The 21887-nt window shown below is 39.2% G+C and overlaps 1 protein-coding gene and 1 non-coding gene across 2 annotated transcripts in view; one reads left to right on the top strand and one right to left on the bottom strand.

Moving 5' to 3' along the window:
- CAMK4 (calcium/calmodulin dependent protein kinase IV) overlaps positions 1 to 15408 on the top strand; it is a 69360-nt gene extending 53952 nt beyond the window's left edge. Inside the window, exons 7-10 of the mRNA XM_023750177.1 lie at positions 4000 to 4075; positions 8336 to 8462; positions 13192 to 13344; positions 14396 to 15408. Coding sequence (XP_023605945.1) covers positions 4000 to 4075; positions 8336 to 8462; positions 13192 to 13344; positions 14396 to 14845 — 806 coding nt within the window. The 3' untranslated portion in view covers positions 14846 to 15408. The remainder of the gene's footprint in view (positions 1 to 3999; positions 4076 to 8335; positions 8463 to 13191; positions 13345 to 14395) is intronic.
- On the bottom strand, positions 6181 to 6320 carry LOC111825601. Its single transcript, XR_002828795.1, has one exon. It is a non-coding gene; the product is annotated as a small nucleolar RNA SNORA48 (small nucleolar RNA).
- Positions 15409 to 21887: the final 6479 nt, after the last annotated feature.

Raw genomic sequence — 21887 nt, 5'->3', positions numbered from 1 at the left:
AATGAACCTGTTAATTTCATTCACCTTAGTCTCCCTTGGATTTGTCTTTCTCAAAACAGTTAACAGTAGTTTGAAAAAGTCCTCTGATAAAGAATGCCACTCTGTAATTTTCACTGTGTATTACACCTGAGATGAATTTCTCCCTCCAGTTTGTTGGTTTGTTAGGTAGGAAGGGATCATAAAGGTCCCCTAGGGCCGTGGTCAGCAAACTGCGGCTCGCGAGCCACATGCGGCTCTTTGGCCCCTTGAGTGTGGCTCTTCCACAAAATACCACGTGCGGGCGCGCACGTACAGTGCAATTGATACTTCGTGGCCCATGCGCAGAATTCAGTATTTTGTGGAAGAGCCACACTCAAGGAGCCAAAGAGCCACATGTGGCTTGCGAGCCGCAGTTTGCCGACCACTGCCCTAGGGCATTGGCAAAATGAAGGTACAATCAAGGACCAAAATCAACCTTATTTTTCTCTAGGCCCTAGAGTCTAGGTCTAGGGCTTTAGGAAAAGAGGGAAAACCTTGCACGAATGGTCCCTGGGCAGCCGTGGGCAAACTACGGCCCGCGGGCTGGATCCGGCCCGTTTGAAATGAGTAAAACTAAAAAAAAAAAAAAGACCATACCCTTTTATGTAATGATGTTTACTTTGAATTTATATTAGTTCACACAAACACTCCATCCATGCTTTTGTTCTGGCCCTCCGGTCCAGTTTAAGAACCCACTGTGGCCAAAGAGGGAAAACCTTGCACGAATGGTCCCTGGGTGTCATACTCCATACCTGATGCTTTTTATTTAAGACCATTTCCAGAATTTGGTACAGTGAGTTTACTTAATAAATTGACAATCACTCCTATCTCTAGATAGATCCTCGATCTCTAGATATTTTAATGGTACCATGGTCTTATAAAAAAAATCAGCACTGTGAGGTCTAAGTGGTATACTGGTGAATAAGTATTACAATTAGAGTTGGAATTTTTAATATAATTTTTATATTCAGCTAAAATTGCTTCTTTAAAAGGTATGTCTGATATCTTGGCAATTTCAAAACCATCTACCAAGATTATTCTTCATTGGAGATTGGAGTATGTTTAATAGCATGACTGATAAGGTAATTTTAGGAAGTGGCAGGGAACTTGGGTCAGGCAGAAAAGGAAACTAAAAGGAAACCTAAAAGATAGCCAGGAAAATCAATAAATGATTACTGACTATTTCAGAAAAGATGACTCTAAATTATTGTAAATTAATTCTAAAAACTGTATCACACCTGAAATTTCCTCCCTCCTCCACTTTGTTGGTTTGTTTGTTTTGGCAATGAGTTGAAAAAATATATGAAGGACATCCAGATGTGCTTATAGTATTAAAGGTGGGCTATCTGATGCCTTTTCTTGAACTAAGTTGGAGGTAGTCAGCTATCTCTCACTCTAAGAAAATCACAGGTAAGTAGAATTCCCTGCAAGGACATTTGATCCCTGGGAGACTTGAAGCCCTGGCGTGCCAGCGCCTGAACTTCATTCTAGAAAAGCTTTTGGCTCTTGGAAAGGCTTCGGATAGATTGATTACAAGAGTATGTTCTGCCGGCTCTGAAGTCAAGGTCACATTAACTAGTAATTGCAAACATTTAAAGGATAGTATGAATGGTATCTAACTGTGTCTAGGTTTTAGAGTTTGTGTTACCAAATTTTATATTATGATTAATAAATATTATTAATTTCTTTTTTAAAAAATCTTAAGATAAATGTATTATGGAGGACAGACACATTCTATATTCCTTTTATCTATAAGCCTCCTGATGGAAAGTTCAGCTTGTCATACCACAAGTTCACGTGCATTGCAACATAATGCCTTACAAGGAGATGAATTGCCTCTGGAAAGTGAGGTTGTACCCAGTGCTATGAAGGAAGATGTTGCCATGGCAGTTAAGAATGCTAGATGCCCTATAAAGTGGACTTGAAGAGAATTTTGTTCCATGGTATTCACTTTATTGGAGGCTATTGGCCTGGGAGCTGTGAATAATGGTCAGCAAACGCATCTCACCTTTGCGACAGCGTGCTGACCTCTAAACAGCACAGGATGGGAGGGCTGATTTCACTGGAGCCAACAAGAGAAGTGCCCATGGAGCAGCACACACAGAAGGCGCTCTGGCAGGTGGGAGGGAGTGTAGCAGGTTCCGTGGGTAGAGTACTGTCCTCTCGTCTTGCTTGAACTGTCAGTGACTCTCCCTTTACCAACATTGCAGTGGCTTGCAGGCTAAAACTCAAAGTAATCTTGGAAATAGCCAGTCCAATTCACTCAGATTTTAGAGGTTGAATCCAAGACCCAGAAACTGTAAAAGACTCTGCCCACCCTATTTCTGTATTTCTGTTTAAATGCAGTGTGGGGCTTGGTAGCCCTTCACGGCTGTGAAGACCTGTGCATGCATTTCAGTTCCCAGACTGAACAGCTCTCAGATGCACAGACAGACGTAGGAGCCCTCATGAGAGTGGCAGCCTAACTTGAGTTTCCTATGCATTCTGATGAGCAAAGCATTTGTGAGTGGGAATTCAGTGTTGGGGCTGCTGGGGCCCAAAGGAACCGTCTGTGGGGTACAGATTGCTCTGGGGAATGAAAGCTAACCTGACAGAGTGAATGGTGTTGGCATGCAGCATGCATTTTCCTTAATTATGTTAATTGAATCTTAAAAGGGAAGTTTTCTAGGAATAATTTGCCTATGCATGAGAACTACTTGGCCCCAGATATGATTCCTTAAAGGGTGCATCTTGCTGACTTGCTGCTACGAGTGCTGTAATGCACACCATTTCACTGCACGGGCTCTTCATCTTCTATGTCGCCTGGAACACAAGTTCTACAGGAACGAGAAGATCCTGATTGGGGAAGGATGGGGACAGGGGGGTAGTATGGGAATATGTCAGTGGAATAGCCGCTGTGTTTCTTCCTGAAAGTTAAATCCAGAGTCCCATGCGGACAGCTCACGGTGGCAGTATGGCATTTCCAGCCTGCAGGGACAGGGGGTCCCGTTCACTTGCTCTCCTGTCTCCAGCCACAAGGAGGAATGTGGTGCCCCCCATCCCCATGGCCTCCCTCAAGGAGCCCTCAGCATTCATCAATCAGCTCCTTCTTTGGGGACCCCACTGACACCTACAGCACTTTCGTTTAAAATAAAAAAAGCCCACTCTGGGCTGTAGTTCTGAGCCTTATTTCTGCATAGATGGTAGACTTCTGGCATCTTTTCTTCCTTTGTTAGTAAGGCAAACCAACACCACCTGCAATCCACTGGGCTTGGATTCAGTTAACTCTCCATTTTCACGGCTCCAAGGTAATAAAAACATAAAAGAGCTCTTCACAGTTCTGTACTAAGGGCTGTTTTGTGGTTGAGAACGCCTTCCTCTTTCACAGTGTGGGCAGGGCTAACAGGAGCAGCCCCATTCTACACAGAGAAGTCCTCCTTTCTCAGTCCATAGTCCCAAACTCACTGGGGACAGCTGCTCTCTGTAGTTCTCAACACCACCCGGGGGCGTATGCCAGGGCCCTCCCAGCTCCTCTTCCAGCCTTTCGGCACTAGGGACTTTTCAGTCCTTCCCACTGTTTACCCGGCCTCTGTCAAACACAAACACTCATGAACACCCGTGCTCCAAACAGACCGAGTTCTCAAGGTAGCATAATTGTGCCTGTTCCCTTACTATGCCAAACTTTTTTTTCTTTCCTTTCTGTGTACAAAGCTCCCTTTGAAGTAAGGGATCTTTTGTAGCAGAGACAGAGCTCTGCATAATGTGGAATATTAAAGCTAACAGCTTTCTCTTTATGCACTCCAAACACAGAGAGACGATAATCTCTCCCACGAATATAGACGTAAGAATTGTAGCCTTCTACTTTGGTTTGGGGAAAGAAGATTGGTTATAAAACTCTTCTGAAGTTATGTTGATGAATTCATTTCTTCCCCATTGCTTGTTATTAAAATGTAAGTGTTGAATTTAAACTCCAATTTAACACAATTTTTGCTCTTCCTGCAGCACCTGAAATTCTTAGAGGCTGTGCCTACGGACCTGAGGTGGACATGTGGTCTGTGGGGATAATCACCTACATCCTGTAAGTGAAGAAAAGCAATCTTCATGCAAACTGTCTGCCTTTACTGTAATATTCGCTAGGTACTGGGGGCCTCATAAAAAGCAAGATTACTTTTTGACTTTTTGTGATTTTCTACAACATACTAAACATACTTAGTGATATAATTTTCTGAAATTGAGCATTGCTTTTTATTTTGTAATTTTCTTGGGGCCAGTACTCCTGTCCAGGGCTTTCTGTGTCTCATTCTGCTATGCAATGCAAAGCAGATTTGGGGAACAATTCATTATTTGGTGATAATAATGTATGTGAAACTCGTGTTCATTTATTTTAAATGCTGTTATTTTACCTATTTGCATCTTGTCAAAATAATTATGGTATTAGTCCTTTTTAAAGGGCAAACAGATATTTAATCTCTTAAGCAACCCCAAACTGGGACATTTCCCATCAGAATGTCTTAAATGCATTTTAGCTATCAGTTTTATTTCCTTTCTCTGTTAGGTTCTCAAGGCCCTGAGTTTAATACCGTAAACTCTGAGAAACATTAGGTAGGAAAAAAATGGGCTAAATCTCTCACTCTCTGGTATCCCCAATTCCATTCTTGAGCTCTTTCTATCAATAAACAAGGGGTTTTGGGAAACTTGCCAAAGAGATGATGGAATTGCAGATGAATACAGGGGAAATAAGAAAGTATGATAGAAGAGTGAAGAATATGCCTACAACAGCAAAAAAGCAAGATATCAACGAGTTCCAGAATTTAATTCAAAACAAGCAGATTTGGTTGCCATTTAAAGGATACTGCAAGGTTAATTGTTGGAACCTATAATATTCAATTCTGTAAAGGGATTTTAGAGAATGTAGAAGAAAGTATATTGTCAGGTCAGCCTGCCATAATAAAATACCACAGACTGGGTGGCTTAAACACAGACATTTATTCTCACAGTTCTGGAGGCTGGAAGTCCAAGGTTAAGGTGCCAGTAGGTCGAGTTCTGATGAGAGTTTTCTTCCTGACGTGTAGACAAACACCTTCTCACTGTGTCCTCACATAGCAGAGAAAGGAAGCTAGCTCTTTGGTGCCTCTTCTTAACATGGTACTTATTCCATCATGAGGTCCCACCCTCATGATCTCCTCTAACCCTGATTTCCTACCAAAAGCCTCATCTCCAAATCCCATCACGTTGGTTAGGGCTTTAATACAGGAATTGGAAAGGGGACACAATTCAGTTCATGGAAGAAAGAGGGCTTTGTTTTGTTTTGTTTTTAATTTGATAGTGATCTTAGAAATTGCAGTGTTTAGGTAATATGGCTAGGCATGGGGTGACTGGGGTCAGACCCCCAACCAAGTTAGTAAACTCTGAGCATAGACATTGGTCAGTAGCCAAGACTAAAGGGTCAACAAGCAACCTATAAGTAGCCAGAGGCGATTATGTGATGTCCAAAGATATTTCCTGAATGTACTGAAGCTTCAGAAGATTTGGAGAGGTAGAGACCATGTTTTTTCTTATGAAAGTAAAAAATGTTAGGTAATTTCTGTTTGCCACACTAAGTTCTTAATTCATTAACATGAATTCCTAAGACCACATGATAGAATTTCTAAATTCCTTCAGCTTATATTTGAGATCACTTTTATACTGGGAAAGAATATTGTCTCCTGAATTATGGAGGTGACATATCATACTTAGTGACATTAAGAGAAAAACTGAACTATACAAATAATGATTCCTATTTGCCCCTAAAATGTAACTATGCCCACCCAGTTACAATTTCATGTTGAAATGTTATGGGAGGGGTTAAAGCATTAAAGATATGTAAGAACTCAGAGAGATGGAAGTAGGAAATTAAGTTACACTCACCCTGAAAAAATGAAATATGGAATGACTATAACTCCATGGTACGGTCACTGACAAGGGGAAATGGAGAGAAGAATCTGTGATCATTTGAGACACATCTTATTATAGCCTTGAAAATAATTTTAATTGTCCTTTCCCCTAGTTACTTAAGATCATTAATTAATAGGTGTTGGTTGAAAGTAGCAGAAGAAACCCCCAGAATGAAAGTAAGATTGCTACTTACAACAAATATCCCTTAATTTTGGTCTAACTCCTGTCAGCCTGGGGGGCCTTTATTTTTTATGTGCCCCAGGCATGAAACGCTCTGGCCATCCACACAGGCATCAGCTAGGATGAACCCAGGACTGTACGTCTGAACCCCTGACTGATATAAGAGCAACACCACCCATCGGGTGTCTCCTTACCCATTGCCAGGGGGTCTGGGGACTTTTCACGTATCTGTAGCTCATTAATAATTGGTGAAGTCTACCTGGGGAGGTTCACTGGAACGTTTTCTCCAGGGAACTGTGCCCTTGGACCTATGCATCTCCTTTATTATCATTGAAAGTTCTGCCAGGCCATTTTGTGTTATGACCTTGCTATTTCCAATGATGACAGTAGGCTGGAAATGAAGGCCATGTTGTTGTTTCTCACAGGAATTCTGGTCCCTCTACCTTTAAAACTAAACTCTTGTCCCCACAGACAAAAACAACTACTGCAATGCTGAGGTCAGAGTCAGAATCAGATTAACGTCAGAGATTCAAACTCTCCTTCAGCTTTCAACAAGGCACTTCTGCCCAATGGCTTGGAGCCATTGTACTATACATTCACACATCAGGCCAGTGTGATCGTAGCACCCTCCTAAGTGGTCCTTGTCAGCAGTCTCATTTTCCCATTTTTGAAGGGTTTTTGACTCGTGTGTGTGTGTGTGTGTATGTGTGTGCACTCTGCTGTGTGTCACATTTCTTTCACTTTTGGCACTTCAGGCTGACATGACATAAACTTTTTACCTCTGTCACCAATGCACAAATTTGCTGACATGATTGAAATGAAAGAAAGGCATTTGAGTATTGTACCTTCTGAACTGTCATTTTTCTCTCTAGATTTCCAGGAAACACAAGCTAAACTAAACCTGGAAAGTTGGCTAATTTCTCCATGACTAACCAACAGGCTATTTTTCTAGGGTTGTGGAGGGCCAGGTAAGGCTGGGCTGCCTCCTTGTCAAGGTGTGGACATGCGCTCCCTTCTCTCCTTAGGCTGGAGTCGGATCCTCTGTGTGGGCACTGCAGTGGGAGAGGGGGGTGCATGGCCTGGGCCACAGCACCTCTGGCCTTGCCTTTGCCTGGCTGCTCCTGAATGTTTGAAAAAACAAAGACTCTCCCAAAGGGATGTTCCCAGAGCAAAGGGATATGGGAATTGTTTCTTCTTAGAAACCCATTATGTTGGGATGCAAAACATTTCATGCTCTGCACCAATCTGGCCAGGAAGAATTTGGGGAAATGTTTTTTAACTTATTCATTCTTCCCCCTTCCTTGCCCCATTCTCTGTCAAATGCAGCACATGCCCTGGCAGGGATTTTTTTTTATGGTTTCCTTTTGGTGCCTAGTGATTTCAGAACCTTCACCATCTAGAAACAGTGGAGGCTTCGTGGTCCTGGACCTGGAGCTCACTTTTCCTCTCTCTCTCTTTGGGATGCCACAGGTGGTTCTCCATTTCTTTCCTCCCACTTCCTCCATTCTTTTTTCCTGACCCTGCTGTGGAAAATGAGAGGGAACATAGTGAAATGTCTGTAAAATGTACAACAGTGAGGCTCTCATACAAGGTGGAAGAGACGCTAGGCTGCTCATCTCTGTTGGTTGCATCTATCTGTTCACTGTATGAAGTTTCAAAAGGCCATTCTCCAACAGTAGTTTTAGCTCCTGTCTTTGTTCACTCAATCCAAACTGGAATGCAGTGGAAATATAATGCTTATTTATATGTAGGAATTCAGTGGATAGGGCTGAATAAAAATGACTGAAAAATCTTTTCTTCCCACCTTTAAATCTCCTTATTCTCTAAATCCTAATTCTTCCACCTTGTAATAAACTGGAACTCTAATCAATCACTATCTTCTTGATTCCTGGAGAAAAAATTCATGGAGAGTCATGAGCATGGTGCTTATAATAATGTTAGCTATTGTCATAGGTGTTTTGTGTCATAATTATTAATATTAGTATAACTGTTCTTAGAAATCTTAAGTTGGTTTTGCATCTATTCCTACTTCCTGACAACATGATTGTGTGTTTACACACTCAAAGGCAAATTGTAACAAGGCAATTTCATACCTGTGCTGAGTAGACTTGCATTCATAACAGGAAGCTGTGAGAAAGAACAATCTTGAAATTTCTGCAAAAATATTGGTGAAAGATACTTAAGTTTTGAAAGACATTTTGTTCTCTATCTTTTGTCCTTCTAGACTTTGTGGATTTGAACCATTCTATGATGAAAGAGGTGACCAGTTCATGTTCAGGAGAATTCTGAATTGTGAATATTACTTTATCTCCCCCTGGTGGGATGAAGTATCTCTAAATGCCAAGGACTTGGTAAGTGTGATCAAAACAAAACAAAATTAAATCCCTCACATTCATTTTTAGCTTACTAGTGGGCAGTGTCATTTGTAAAATTTGCCCCTCTTAATATCTTATTTCTTTATAATTATATTTTTAATAAAACAATGCAAGCTAATAAATTTTCTTTATACATAATGAAAAATAGATATGTTTGACTCATCATTAGCTGAGTTATCACAGATTACAAATTACTACAGTATTAATTATCTTTTCCCACTTAGTCAATGTAGAGCCTTGCTTATGAAGACAGATGTGCTAGGTGAACCTAAACATAATTTACACAGAAGAATTCTGTTTTAACATGGCTGGCTATTACCTAGATTTGGTTGTATTTAAACTAAAACAATATTCTTTTCTTAAAATGTTTAAACTTATTAAAATACCCTGATACTAACACAAGTCCCACCATGCATCATTGGCATTGTAAATAAGTTACACTGTACTAACAGTGCATTTTGTTTGCTTTTTGTTGTTGTTGGCTTGATTTACTTTGCTTGTCACTTAGGCTTATATTGGAGTTTGTTTGCATTCAGGAAATGAATGGGGAGATGGCCCACCAGTTCTAAAATAAAGAGGATACTAGCATGTAATTAAACATTTACCATCAATCCTCTAGAGAAAAATTATGCAGAAATTACTAAAAGCTGACTTTTAAATCACAGAAATTAGATCTCCAAGGGATCTAAGATGACTTCCCTTCATTTAAAAAAATGTATATATTTTTTTTTATTGATTTCAGAGAGGAAGGAAGAGGGAGGGAGAGATAAAAACATCAATGATGAGAGAGAATCATTGATTGGCTGCCTCCTGCACGCCCCACACTGGGGATCAAGCCCCACAACTTGGGCATATGTCCTGAATGGGAATTGAACCAACCCTCCTGGTTCATAGATCGACGCTCGACCACTGAGCCACACGGGCCAGGTGCTTCCCTCATTTTTAAGATGAATGTGCTAAAGCCCAGAGAAATGAAATGACTGTCTAAGGTCATATAGCTTCCTAGCAAAAAGTCATTGTCAGGAACTAAAGAATCAGGTTTCCAGACCCCTCATCCAAAGCTTTTTTCCCCTCCAAACATTTTCTCTTTACCATCCACATTCTTTTTTTTTTAAATATATTTTATTGATTTTTTACAGAGAGGAAGGGAGAGGGATAGAGAGTTAGAAACATCCATGAGAGAGAAACATCGATCAGCTGCCCCCTGCACACTCCCCACTGGGGATGTGCCCGCAACCAAGGTACATGCCCTTGACCGGAATCGAACCTGGGACCCTTGAGTTCGCAGGCTGACGGTCTATCCACTGAGCCAAACTGGTTAGGGCAACCATCCACATTCTTTCATGAGGCAGATCCCCTATAGGCCGTGACTTTTCCAGTGTGCCTAAGCGGCGACAGAGTATGTGTGATGTGTGGATGTGTCATCCCAACTTTGCCCTCACGTCAGGCCCCACAGTCCTAAACATCTCTTGAATCCATCCACTTCTCTTTACTGCCACCACCACTGTCCAACCCATGCTCCAATCTCTCCCACTGGACCACTGTCACAACCTCCTGTCTGATCTTCCTGCCTCTTCTCATGACCTTCGCTACACAGGATCCACAGGTATAGTCTTGTAAATAAATCACATCATGTCAAGTGTCTTAGGATAAATCCAAGCTCCATAACAAGATCTACTCACATCGCCTGGTCTGGAGCCTGTCACCCTCTCTCGTGCCATTCATTCCTGTAGCTTTCCTTTGGTCTCTGCACTCCAGTGCACCAGGCTTCCAGTCCTTGCAGCTCTGGATTCAGGTCATTGTTCTCTCTTCTGCCTTGTAATGTTGTTTCCTGTTTCCTCCATTCTTCCCCCCTCTTCCTCCCCACCATCTCTCTGTCTCTCTCTCTCTCTCTCTCTCTCTCTCTCTCTCTCACACACACACACACACACACACACACACACACACACACACGTCTTGCAGGGGTAACTCTTATCTTCAAGCCTTAGCTGTCATTTGACATCCTCGGGGAGGCTAATTGCCCCCCTTTGGCAGTCCCTCCTCCTTCCTTTGCTAAATTATTCTTTTGCCCCTAGACTTCCTCTTTCATGATAGTCACCACTTATATTTACTTGTGCAAAAACCTTCCTTAAACTTTGGAAGAGGATCAAACATATGTGCCCAGATCTTAGTGCCATATGGACATGTAATACAGACTATAAATGTTTACTGAATGAAACAATGAATCAGGACGGAGACCATGGATTTTTAAAAATTGGACACAGCTAGATTCAAGTGCCCCTTTCCTCACAACCTAAAGGTATAGCCTCAGGCTTGTTATATAACCTGTTTATGATTTAGTTTTCTTATCTGGGATGACACTGGTACCTATCTCTAATTGTTGGGAGACTTAAAGGATATAATATATGCTAAGTAACCACCCCCAACTCAATAATAGTTCCTTTATTTAGCCATCCTTTCATATTTTTTTATCCCTTCCAAAATTAAATGGATAAGAATATTAGTTAGTAGTGATGTTTCTTCTGTTAACTAAATTCTGTTAATCAATAAATTTATAAAGCGTCAGAACTACAGGAATCCTGAATCTGTACTTACTAGCAGAACCCACATCTGTTCTGTCTTCAACAGAGGCAGCAGTGCCAATGAGGGGGGAGTCAGGTTGTAAGGGGGCTGTAGGATATTTGTAAGGTTTGGGTTTGAAACCTGGATCCTGGATCTCTCTGACCTTCTGCAAGTTTCTTAATAATTCAGTGCTTCAATATCTTCAAATGTAAAGATTAATGCTTGTTCAGTGCCTATTGTCTTTCAATAAATTCTTTGTATTTTCATGAGGAGGAGAATGGTAATCATGAGGAAGAGGAAAAGGATGAAAAGGATGATTGGAAAATATCTAATTGTCAAGGATATTGTTAAAGAGTAGGCATCATTTACATAAAAAGTATTAGTTCACCTGTTCAACAGGTGATAGCTATGACTACTATCAGATTTTTATTTATTGCTGTGCATTCGTTTTCTTAAGCATCTGTACCTCCCTCCACCTCCTCCCAGATTTTAAGCCTAAGCAGTCTCATGTCTTTGCCCTTTACAGATTCAGTGTTTTTACCCCAAATACACATTTCTTTGCATATTTTACAGAAAAGCAAAAGGTGAAGTGGATATTTATACCTCATTTGACATGCTGCATGATTTTGTTAGCCTGTGTTCAGTTCTTAGATTATTAGAGTTAGAAAAGATCTCAGACCTTAAATCATTCAAAGTTCCTCATTTTACACCCGAGTAGACCAAAGGTCAGAGAAGTTGACTGCCTGGGAGGCACTACTGTGTAGTGACCACAAGATGAACTCTGAGGTAGCACAGACCTGAGTTTGAATACATTTTCCACCAATTACAAGTTGACCTTAGACAAGTCACTAAATCTTTCTGAGCTTCCTTCCATCCCTCCTTTATGAATTAATAAGGTTATGCAAAGGATTATATGTGTTTTTAAAATTATATATATATATATGTGTGTGTGTGTGTGTGTGTGTGTGTGTGTGTATATGAATTCAACAGATGATAGCTATGATTTTCATACACACACACACACACACTAGAGGCCCAGTGCATGAAAATTCGTGTACTGGGGGCCGGGGGGGGGTCCCTCAGCCCATCCTGTGCCCTCTTGCAGTCTGGGAGCCTCGGGGGATGTCTGACTGTTGGCTTAGGCCTGCTTCCTATGGGAGAGCGGGCCTAAGCCATCAGTCGGACATCCTTAGTGCTGCTGTGGAGGCGGGAGAGGCTCCCACTACTGCTGCTGTCTCGCCAGCCATGAGCCCAGCTTTTTTTTTTATTATATAGGATGAATGGATTTACAAAGGAAATGAGATCATATAACAAAAGGGCCTAGGAGAATGTTCATCGGCACTCAATTCACAGTAGGTCTTTGTCTAGGGTCACAACAGTTGGAGACATAAGTAGGGCTTGAACATGCCTTCTGACTTCAAATAGTCTCTGACTCATTCCAGATACCTCCCTTCTTAGCCTTATTTGGGTTGTTGATCTTCCTGGCAATTTATTGTCTGCTCTTTCTCAGAAGTAGGGGTAAACCTCCCAGAATGGGCTGTCATGGCTGGATTCGTTCTTAAAACAAATCATGTCCCCAAGCCACTACCACCTGACTTTGATTCTAAATAGGCTTTTACCCCTGCACTCTGTTTATTTCTTCAAGTATCCCCAAAGGATTAGAGAGAACCGTAAATGTATGCATTGTGGCATAATCATAAAGGCTATGATACTATCCCATTTTTGTCACTTAATCCCCACAGAATGAATGATGATGAGCAAATGATTCCATCGTCACTGAGACGTGTTTGAAGTTCTGAATTCTAAGTGATGTGAAGTGCAGCCTAGTATTATTCAGATGCTGGTTCTCCTTGAAAGAGCTTACACTCCACAGGCCAGCCAGGACCTGTTTCTTTGACCTCTGTTGGAAAGTCTTCTCACAGTTTGGGCTCTCAGGTGGCATACACCACTATCTTTTCACTCCCTCAGCTACCACTCTCTGAAGCCATTCTTACCCATGGTGGTCTCTGATAGCTTTAAAAAAATGTTTTTTAAGTATATTCAGTGGTAATGCTAGGGAAACAGAATCAGACCTAGAAGTTCATAAGCTGAGGGGCAAGCCTAAGTCACCATAAAAATCTCCTTTGGCTCTTTGTCACTTCAGGTCAGGAAATTAATTGTTTTGGATCCTAAGAAACGGCTGACTACCTTCCAAGCTCTCCAGCACCCATGGGTCACAGGCAAAGCAGCCAATTTTGTACACATGGATACTGCTCAAAAGAAGCTCCAAGAATTCAATGCCCGACGCAAGCTTAAGGTAAGATGGCATTTGACTTGTTTGTTTTAAAGATGTCTCCCTTATCTCGAACTACCAAAGACAATTCCACCATTCTTCATCTAATACTATTATTCATCTCCTCTGGTAACAGGAAAATCCTGCTTTGAGATCCCAACCATGCTGGCATAAAACCACTTACAGTCTTAAATTATCCGTGATAGTAATTAATTGTTAACAAAGGGAAATGTCTTGTATATTGAGATTTACTCACCAAATACATTATCACTGCTTCTCATTTACTTAAAGCTGACCTGCTTAAATGGCATTGTTTAGGAAACTGATATTTATTCAGAAAGTTGTCTTCTTCCTGAATATGTGAATATTGGGAAACAATCTTTAAAAACTATGTTTTATAGTATAGATAAATAATTAGCATACTTGGTAAAAATTTAAAAAATTCAAATGACATAGAAAATTATCCAGAGAAATATATCTATTTTTATAAGACATATGTGGAGTAGAGAAAATAGCTTTTCTCTTATATATTGGTGTTTAGGACCAGGTATATATACAAGGATTTTAGAGAATAGCTGGGGGCAAAAAATGGTGCTCTACTCAGACATCACTTATAGACTGATACTAAATAAAACTGAAGGGTTTCATGGTTAAACTAATTTAAAATACTCTGGATTAAATAACCTTAACTTAACTCGGGATTTCTCAAATAAATCTGACCATGGAACTCTTTTATCCCTATAACCTCTATTATAATACATCTATGAAACCAACGTTTCATGAAACGAATACTTTGGGAAACACACTCTAAAATTTTTAAAAACTGGTAATCCATAGACACATTTACTCGGTCTTTCAATTGTCCAGATAATTGAATATACAGACTGGTTTAGGATTAAAGAGATTTTTCTGTTATATCTCCAAACGAGTTTTCATATAACAATCTTGGTATAATAATATTTTGAAAGATTGAACACTCACATAAAAAGCAAACTTCCTAAATGCAAAGTTGAGATTGGGCTCTAGTTTGGGATTTTCAGTGGAGGTGACACCTGACCCTTCTGTTTCCAATCAGGCAGCAGTGAAGGCCGTGGTGGCCTCCTCCCGGCTGGGCAGCGCCAGCAGTAGCCATGGCAGCATCCAGGAGAACCAGAAGGCCAGCCGAGAGCCATCTCCAATCCACGATGGCAGTGAAGCTGTTGTTGAAGCTGTTCCAAAAGAGAAAGTTAAAAAAGATGGAGCCCAAGTGGCAGCTGAGATGGCAGAGGCTGAGCTGAGGAAGAGTTGGGCTGAAGAAGAAAATCAAGATGCTGATACAAAGGATGCTGAGGCCAACTTGATGGTGCCCAAGGCACTAGAGGATGGGACAGAGGTGGCTGACCCAGAAGTAAAGGAGGGCCCAGCAGAGGAGCAGCTGAACATTGTGGAGGAAGCAGCAGACCCTGAAAAAGAGCAAGAAGAGCCTAAAGAGCCTGCTCTGGGATTTGGAGCTGAGCAGAATGATGTGGTCCTGCCGGAGCACTAAGCTGGCTTCCTTCCAATCTGGAAGCCAACTCCTGGTACTTTATACATTTCGTTCTTCAGCAAGGAAGGTGTGGAAGCATGACATGCGCTATAGTGATTCTGTTTTTGAGGTGCAAAAAAATATATATATATCAGTTGGTAATCCTAACTTCAATGCATGTGACTGCTTTATGAAAAATAGTGTCTTCTATGGTATGTAGTGGATACTTAATACCGATGAGAGTTAAATTTGAAACTATAAGTAAACACATTTAAAAACATGCATTTTCAGGGACCAGGAGCACACATTTGAAGTAAATATTAACCAATGGTTTTTGCTTTGAAAACCTAACCATCAGTACCCTTTGGATTTCTTCACAAGGCAATCATCTCTTTGGACTGTTCCTCAGCCAGTAGTAGGTAGTGCTCTAAGATGTATTTCTATGACATTCACATTTTACTTATCATCAGTGTGTTTCAAGTGTTTACAAGGAGATGGTTATACTTTATAGTTGTATGGCATGTGCAAAAATATCCACAACGGTAAGAAACTGAAGCATACTTTAAGGGCCATGAAACCATATGCTCCAAAGCTTGTGTAGAGAATGCTTTTTTATTTTATCCTTAGCTGTATATTCTATATTACTAATAACCAAAAATATTCTATCTTACAGTTGTTCCATTTTACAATCCTAGGGAAAGTATTTTACCAATTCATCCTTCATTGCTATCTAATGAGATGTCCTTCTGATGGACAACACTTAGGGAGGAGTAAAAAATTTTAGGGAAGCCCTAGCCAGTTTGGCTCAGTGGATGGAGCATCAGCCTACGGACTGGAGGGTCCCAGGTTCAATTGGTCCCAGGTTTGATTCCGGTCAAAGGCGCATGCCTGGGTTGCAGGCTGGATCCCCGATAGGGGGTGTGCAGGAGGCAGCCAATCAATGATTCTCTCTCATCATTGATGTTTCTATCTCTCTCTCCCTTCTCTCTGAAATCAATAAAAATTATTTAAAAAATAATAATTTTAGCTAAGAAAAAAAGATAAGGACAGGATAAGACTAGTACTTAGAATAACAAATATTGACTCATCATTTTCCAGGTAAAATTGGATTTATTAATGAGCATGTACAACTTTAAAGATAGGAGCATTGTTATGGATAAACTTTATAATTACCAAGTTTCAAACATTTAGGAAAATCTATCCCACAGGCTGATGCCAAAATGTCTGAATAGAGTGGGAATGGTATTTCATTAAAAGATCATTCATTATTGATTTACTAGCATAAGGAAACATTTTTGTTTGTAAAGTCTTTTTTCCCTTTCAATTGATGGTTGTTTAGAAATACTGCTTATAAACTAGAGATATTTTTGAAAAGCTAGTATATCTTTTTCTCACACTTGGAATGAAGTGCCCACATTTTGCAATGCAGCTTTGAAAGTGTTCATGTCAATTTAGGACAGTGCAACTTTTTATTTACCTTAAACAACAAAAACAAAAGAAAGGATGAAAAAACACTGATTTTTAAGTCAGACTTGAGAAGCTGTAACATTAGACTTTATACTTTACTATGATTTTTTTCCAAAAGATATTTCTTTGATTTTCATATAAATGCTTTTCCCTAATACAAATCACATTTAAATTACAAGTACCTCAGATTTATTTCATTTGAAATGAGATGAACATTTTTATGAAATTATGTATCACATTTTAGTACATTTCATAATTTCAAAAAAGAATTACAATGTACAAAATTATTATAAAAAGTGACTATCACATAAAAATGCTATTCCAAAAAGGAGATCTTAAAAAATTATTTGGGCACTTTCTCAAAGCTATTATATTGGACAATGAAATAAAATCTCTGGTTTCTGGCGTGATTGGACCTTGGCAGACATTCTGCTTTCCAAGCACAAATCTTCCTTTACTGCCATTCTCCTGAGAAGAAAACAAGGTAGGATTTCTCATCTTCCATAGTTGAGGGGCCTGACAGGTCGCTGACTTGGAGGAAATAGCCCTTAAGTGAGGCACATCACCTGGGCTCAGAGAAAGACGAGTTTTGTTTTATTTTATGTTTATTAACTAGTAGAGAGTACTTACCCTCTTCTTCTGTTTCTTTCCATCTTCATTCTCTCTCAAAATTTCCATTACAGCTATTATAAAGGGCTCACTATTTTTAACCTCTAAGAATGCCTTTTTTTACTAAGCATTAAGATTTCCATTAAAAATGATAAATTGCCTAGTGTACTTTTCCCAGTGAGATCTAACAGGTATGTACAGTAACAGTTCCATATATTTCAAATGGGAAGAAGAGAGGGAAAAGGGATATTATTATAGAATGGCAATTAGTTGGAAGATCAGATCATATGGTCCCTCCCAGCCACCTCCATTTTGTTCCCAGGGCAGTTCTGTCATCCAACACCCAGGGCTGACTTCAGTGGTTGGCCCGTGGACTTTAGAAACAGCACTGTGAATGCCAGGGCCAGTGTATATGTGAGAGTTTTGCCCATTTAAATGAGTAACATGCCTATTCTTTGATGAGTTCTAGAGGGTGTAAGGGTAATTTATTTTTAATCTATAAATTGCACTCTTTAAAAATCACTGGAAGTTTTGAATCTTGACTTGTATATTAAAGATTAAGTTTTAATAATGCCTAAATAGTGGCTAATTTAGTCAGGTCAGAAGAAATACAACATAGGTTCAAATTATTGGGTAACATTTTGAAAGTGCTACAAACATTGATATTACCTGATGAAATGCGATAGATCATCTCTCTCAAAGATTACTTAGCTAAATAATGGCAGATAGAGCTTTATTTTGATAAACTACTTCATAATGTTACCCCTAGTCAAATTATATTTAAAGCAAAGAATTAAGGGAATTTCAGCAAAGAACAATAAATTATGTTTTGCATTTTAGAGCTGACAGTTATATTACATTATTGATTTTTGTTATAAGTTCAGATGCATAGCATAACCTACGTTATTTTCCCAGAACGGACAATCTTGATCTCCACTATTTAAAAAACCGAATTGGAATTCCAGTGATTTTTCTCAAACTGTAAAGCTCATTCATTCCATGAATACATGAATAAGGTAGAAGTTAGAATAATATGGTTAAAGAAGTTATCATCTAGAACAAGTGCTGTCTAATATAAATATGATGCAAGCCACATACGTAATAAATATTTTCTCTTAGCCACTTAAAAAACAAAACAAAGTATTAGGCAAAATTAACTGTATATTTTAATCCAACATAGTCAAACTATTATTCTAGCATATCAATATGAATAATTGACATTTTAAATGTTTGTTTTTATACTGTATTCAAAATCAGGAGTATATGTTACACCTTTAGTAAATCAAGCGCTCAATAGCCACATGTGACTAATGGCTACTGTATTGGAACAGCACTGTTCTAGAGTATTTTCTAAACAAAATGACAACTGAATTTCTATGCTAGATTATTAGATTTGAGCTGCTTCCATTTTCCACACTGATGAGCTGGTAGGAAGCCAAAAGGAAAATATTTCAGACATGTCATAGCCTGAAATTAGTAAAAACTTCTGCTTAGTCACGTGCTTCAGAGTGTTTCCCAGCATGACTCGTAGAGAACAATACTTTGCTGGGGGCCACAGTCCCTCTGATCGCTCTGGGCCCTGGAATCTTGACTATAGGCTAGTCTCTCCTGAGTACTGCCATGAACCTAGTAGTATTCTTGTGGACCTATACTTACTGTGGGTGAACCATGTGTCACCCAGGAAGGACTGCACAGAGAATCTTAATAGGATTTTGCCGGCCTGGACTAGGCTGGCACCATCCATGTGTTGCAGGCAAGAGTTATTTCTAGAAATCCACTAACACATACCAAGTCTGAATGATGAAGATTACACGATGAGGACAATAAGCCCCCAAGTGTGGATAGGACCATCAGCTGGCTTTTTTTTTTTTTTTGTTTGTTTACATTTTCTTAGAAGGGTTTAATCAACACTGCCATTACACATGGATTCAAAAGACTTTTAGATACTTCTTACATACTGCTATTTTAGAATAATCCTCAATGTTCTATAGCCATTTTTAGTGGCAGACTTAAAAAGAAAGAACAGTTTGCCTTATACTGTGACCTCAATGACATAGCATTTTAAACATATTTTGTAATTTAGAATGTCTAGCAATCCCTATTTCCAGTTTCACATGCAAGGTAACTGCCTGGGTTACCCACAAACTGAAGATTTAAAGAGAGCCATTTTGTTTCATAATTTTGTGTGTGTGTGTGTGTTGTTGTTGTTGTTATTTTTTTACAGAAGCATCTGGTTGCATTCCAAATTAGGGTAAAAAAAAGTAAATGCCAGAAAAGGCAAAAAGTGAAATTAGTAAACCATTTATTCTGTTTTAGGATTATTCTTGCAAAGCAAATGCAAAAAGAAAAAGTCAACAAAGTGAATCAGCACTAGGTTTTTCTTGATGAGGGTTAATTTCATATACTAGTATAATTGACATAATTACAATGCCATTATGTAATTTACTTGTCATTGCAGAGTATTCAGTATACTATTTTAGATGGTGCAAAGTTTCCAGACGTTTACCTACATAATAGCATTTGTAATATCCTTGTAATTGCTGTGTATTAGGTCATATTCCAACTTTTTTAATGCTCATCACTGATGTGTTCCTGATCAAGGTCATGGCTAACATCTGCACACTTCCTGGTTAAGTACTAAGTAATGGTTAGACTCTGTATGTATGTGTCTTCAGTGTTTTTTAAACATTTATGCACATGTAATCTCAATGTTGGTATTATGATATTCATAACCATATGATAAGCAGAAATGTACCCAATCATTTTCTATAATTTTTTCAACATCCTTTTCTTCCCCTGGCACAACTCAGGGGAATTTTCTGGTCCCTTGGCAAATAGAGAAAATAAAAGACCACTGGCGAGAAATCAGCTATCCACCCATAGTAACCAAGTTCAGCATTTCCTCTTTCTAAATTTTGATTTATTAAGTACCAGTGTTTGTCATTATTACGCCTTTCAGATATCACCTGAGATCAGATCACCTCAGCTTATAAAGTCCAACCATTTATATACTTATCTTGGAGAGCAATAACAAACTTGACTAATGTATGCTTCCTTGTTTAAAATTCTGGTTTTCATAAATGCTTGTGATGTACTTGAGGATGTGCTTGATTTTCAATACAGCTTTTCCTCTGTTGCCTGGCCCAGAGGTCTACCTAGGGAAGGATGCAAGTCTTCCCATGACGGGACCATCGACTCCTTCGCAGGAATCAGGCATTGCTCTAGAGAAGACTCTAGGCATCTGACCTGGTTGAGCTCACATGAGCCAAATGGAAGAAAACCTCTTCCCAAGCTCTGATTGAAAGTGCTGCAGTTTGAGTATTGGTGTATTGCCTACTGTTCCTCAGTAATGGAAAATGGGATTCCACAGTCACTTGCTCTTTCCAGTGTCTTGGTTTGCTACCACTTGTTCCATGTCTCTGGCCATCAGGCTGCCTTTTAGGAGTGTGAGATCCCACACTGGCTGCAGAAATGTGGGGCCTTTGGTAGCCCAGAATTTACTCTAAAACTAAATGGCAGTGTTAAGACTGCAAAATTACACTGAGTTCTTAAGAGTCCTTTTCAGCACATTTTGAAGAAATTTTGACGTGGACATCTTGACCTGGAAATCCATGGATATTGGATATTTATACCCATGAGATCTTTGCTGTGATTCATTGTATTCAAAATGACAGATACTTCATTTCAGTCAGATTAAATAATCTTTCTTGTCCATTTAAAAGATCATTTCAAGCTACTCAATGCAATAGGATTCACATTAAATTTTTGAAAATTGTTGTTTTCCCTAAGCACTCTCACTCTGAGTCAGTTGTGGATGATAAAAATGTACTAGGTTTGTCCTTTGTCTTTTCCTTGGTACATGTATGGTAGCTAATCTAGTTTGTAAAGGATACAAGAATGACTATAAATTGAAAACTTATCTCATGACTGCCTCCTCTAACCTGACCTGTTTTATAGCCATCATGCAGCTAATATGCAGCAACACAGGATACAGATAGCATATTCATGAGTGACAATTTTGTTTATACTGTTATCGTCAAGGTTATTATTCATGCCAGTTCTGAAGGTATTTCTATTCACATACCGTCTCAGCAGTATTTTCATGGCTTCCCTAAAGCCAAAAGAATTACCTAATATGTCCACTTTATTAAGTAGTTAGGTCCAAACAATATGATAGCATTCCATGTCTGACAGATGTTGCTGTGTTTCTCTTGAAATTTTAACATTTCCTATGAGTTCACTGAGTAGGAACAGCAGACAAGGTTTTAAGTGAGATTCATTATGCCCACTGAACTAAGGGTATCAGTGAAAAGTGATCATTAGTAAAAGAGTTAGGGGCTGATGTTTATACTCTTTCTTATTTGAATGCCAATCATTCTTTTATCTATGGTCTTTGTGATATACATATAAAACATGGGCATTTTTTAAAAAGTAATTTTCACATAATTCCCCAAGGAAATAAATTTAAATCTCCCAAGAACAGTTTTCAGGAGTTAGGCAAACTATGGTTCACAGACCAAATCTACCAGAGGCCTGCTTTTTTAATAAAAATAAAGTTTTATTAGAACATTGATCATTCTCATTTATTTATATATTTTCTGTGGTTGCTTTCATGCTACCAGTACAGAGTAGTTTCAACAGAGACCATATGGCCCAGAAAAGCCTAAAATGTTTATCTGGCCCTTTACAGAAAATAAAAATTAATGAACAAAGAACACCACAAACCCTGGTTTTTCATGGCACCCCATATCTTTTGGTGACATCAAAGAATACAGATTCCTATACTCTAGATTTCTTCTCAGCTTAAGGTTCTTGTTTTCATTTGCTTCTTAGGAAGTTGGGAGAGCTTTATTTCTGTTGCAAATGATCTTACCACAATAACTGTTCTGAAAGCACAACTTAACAGTAAAATTTCACTACAGAATTCAAAATTCAAAATTGCAACATTCCTGAAAAAAGAAATTTAGAGTATGAACTGACTTGGGTG

Source organism: Myotis lucifugus, unplaced genomic scaffold, assembly GCF_000147115.1.
Source record: "Myotis lucifugus unplaced genomic scaffold, Myoluc2.0 scaffold_0, whole genome shotgun sequence".
In the NCBI taxonomy this organism is placed as follows: domain Eukaryota; kingdom Metazoa; phylum Chordata; class Mammalia; order Chiroptera; family Vespertilionidae; genus Myotis; species Myotis lucifugus.
This window is presented reverse-complemented; position numbering and strand designations above follow the sequence as displayed.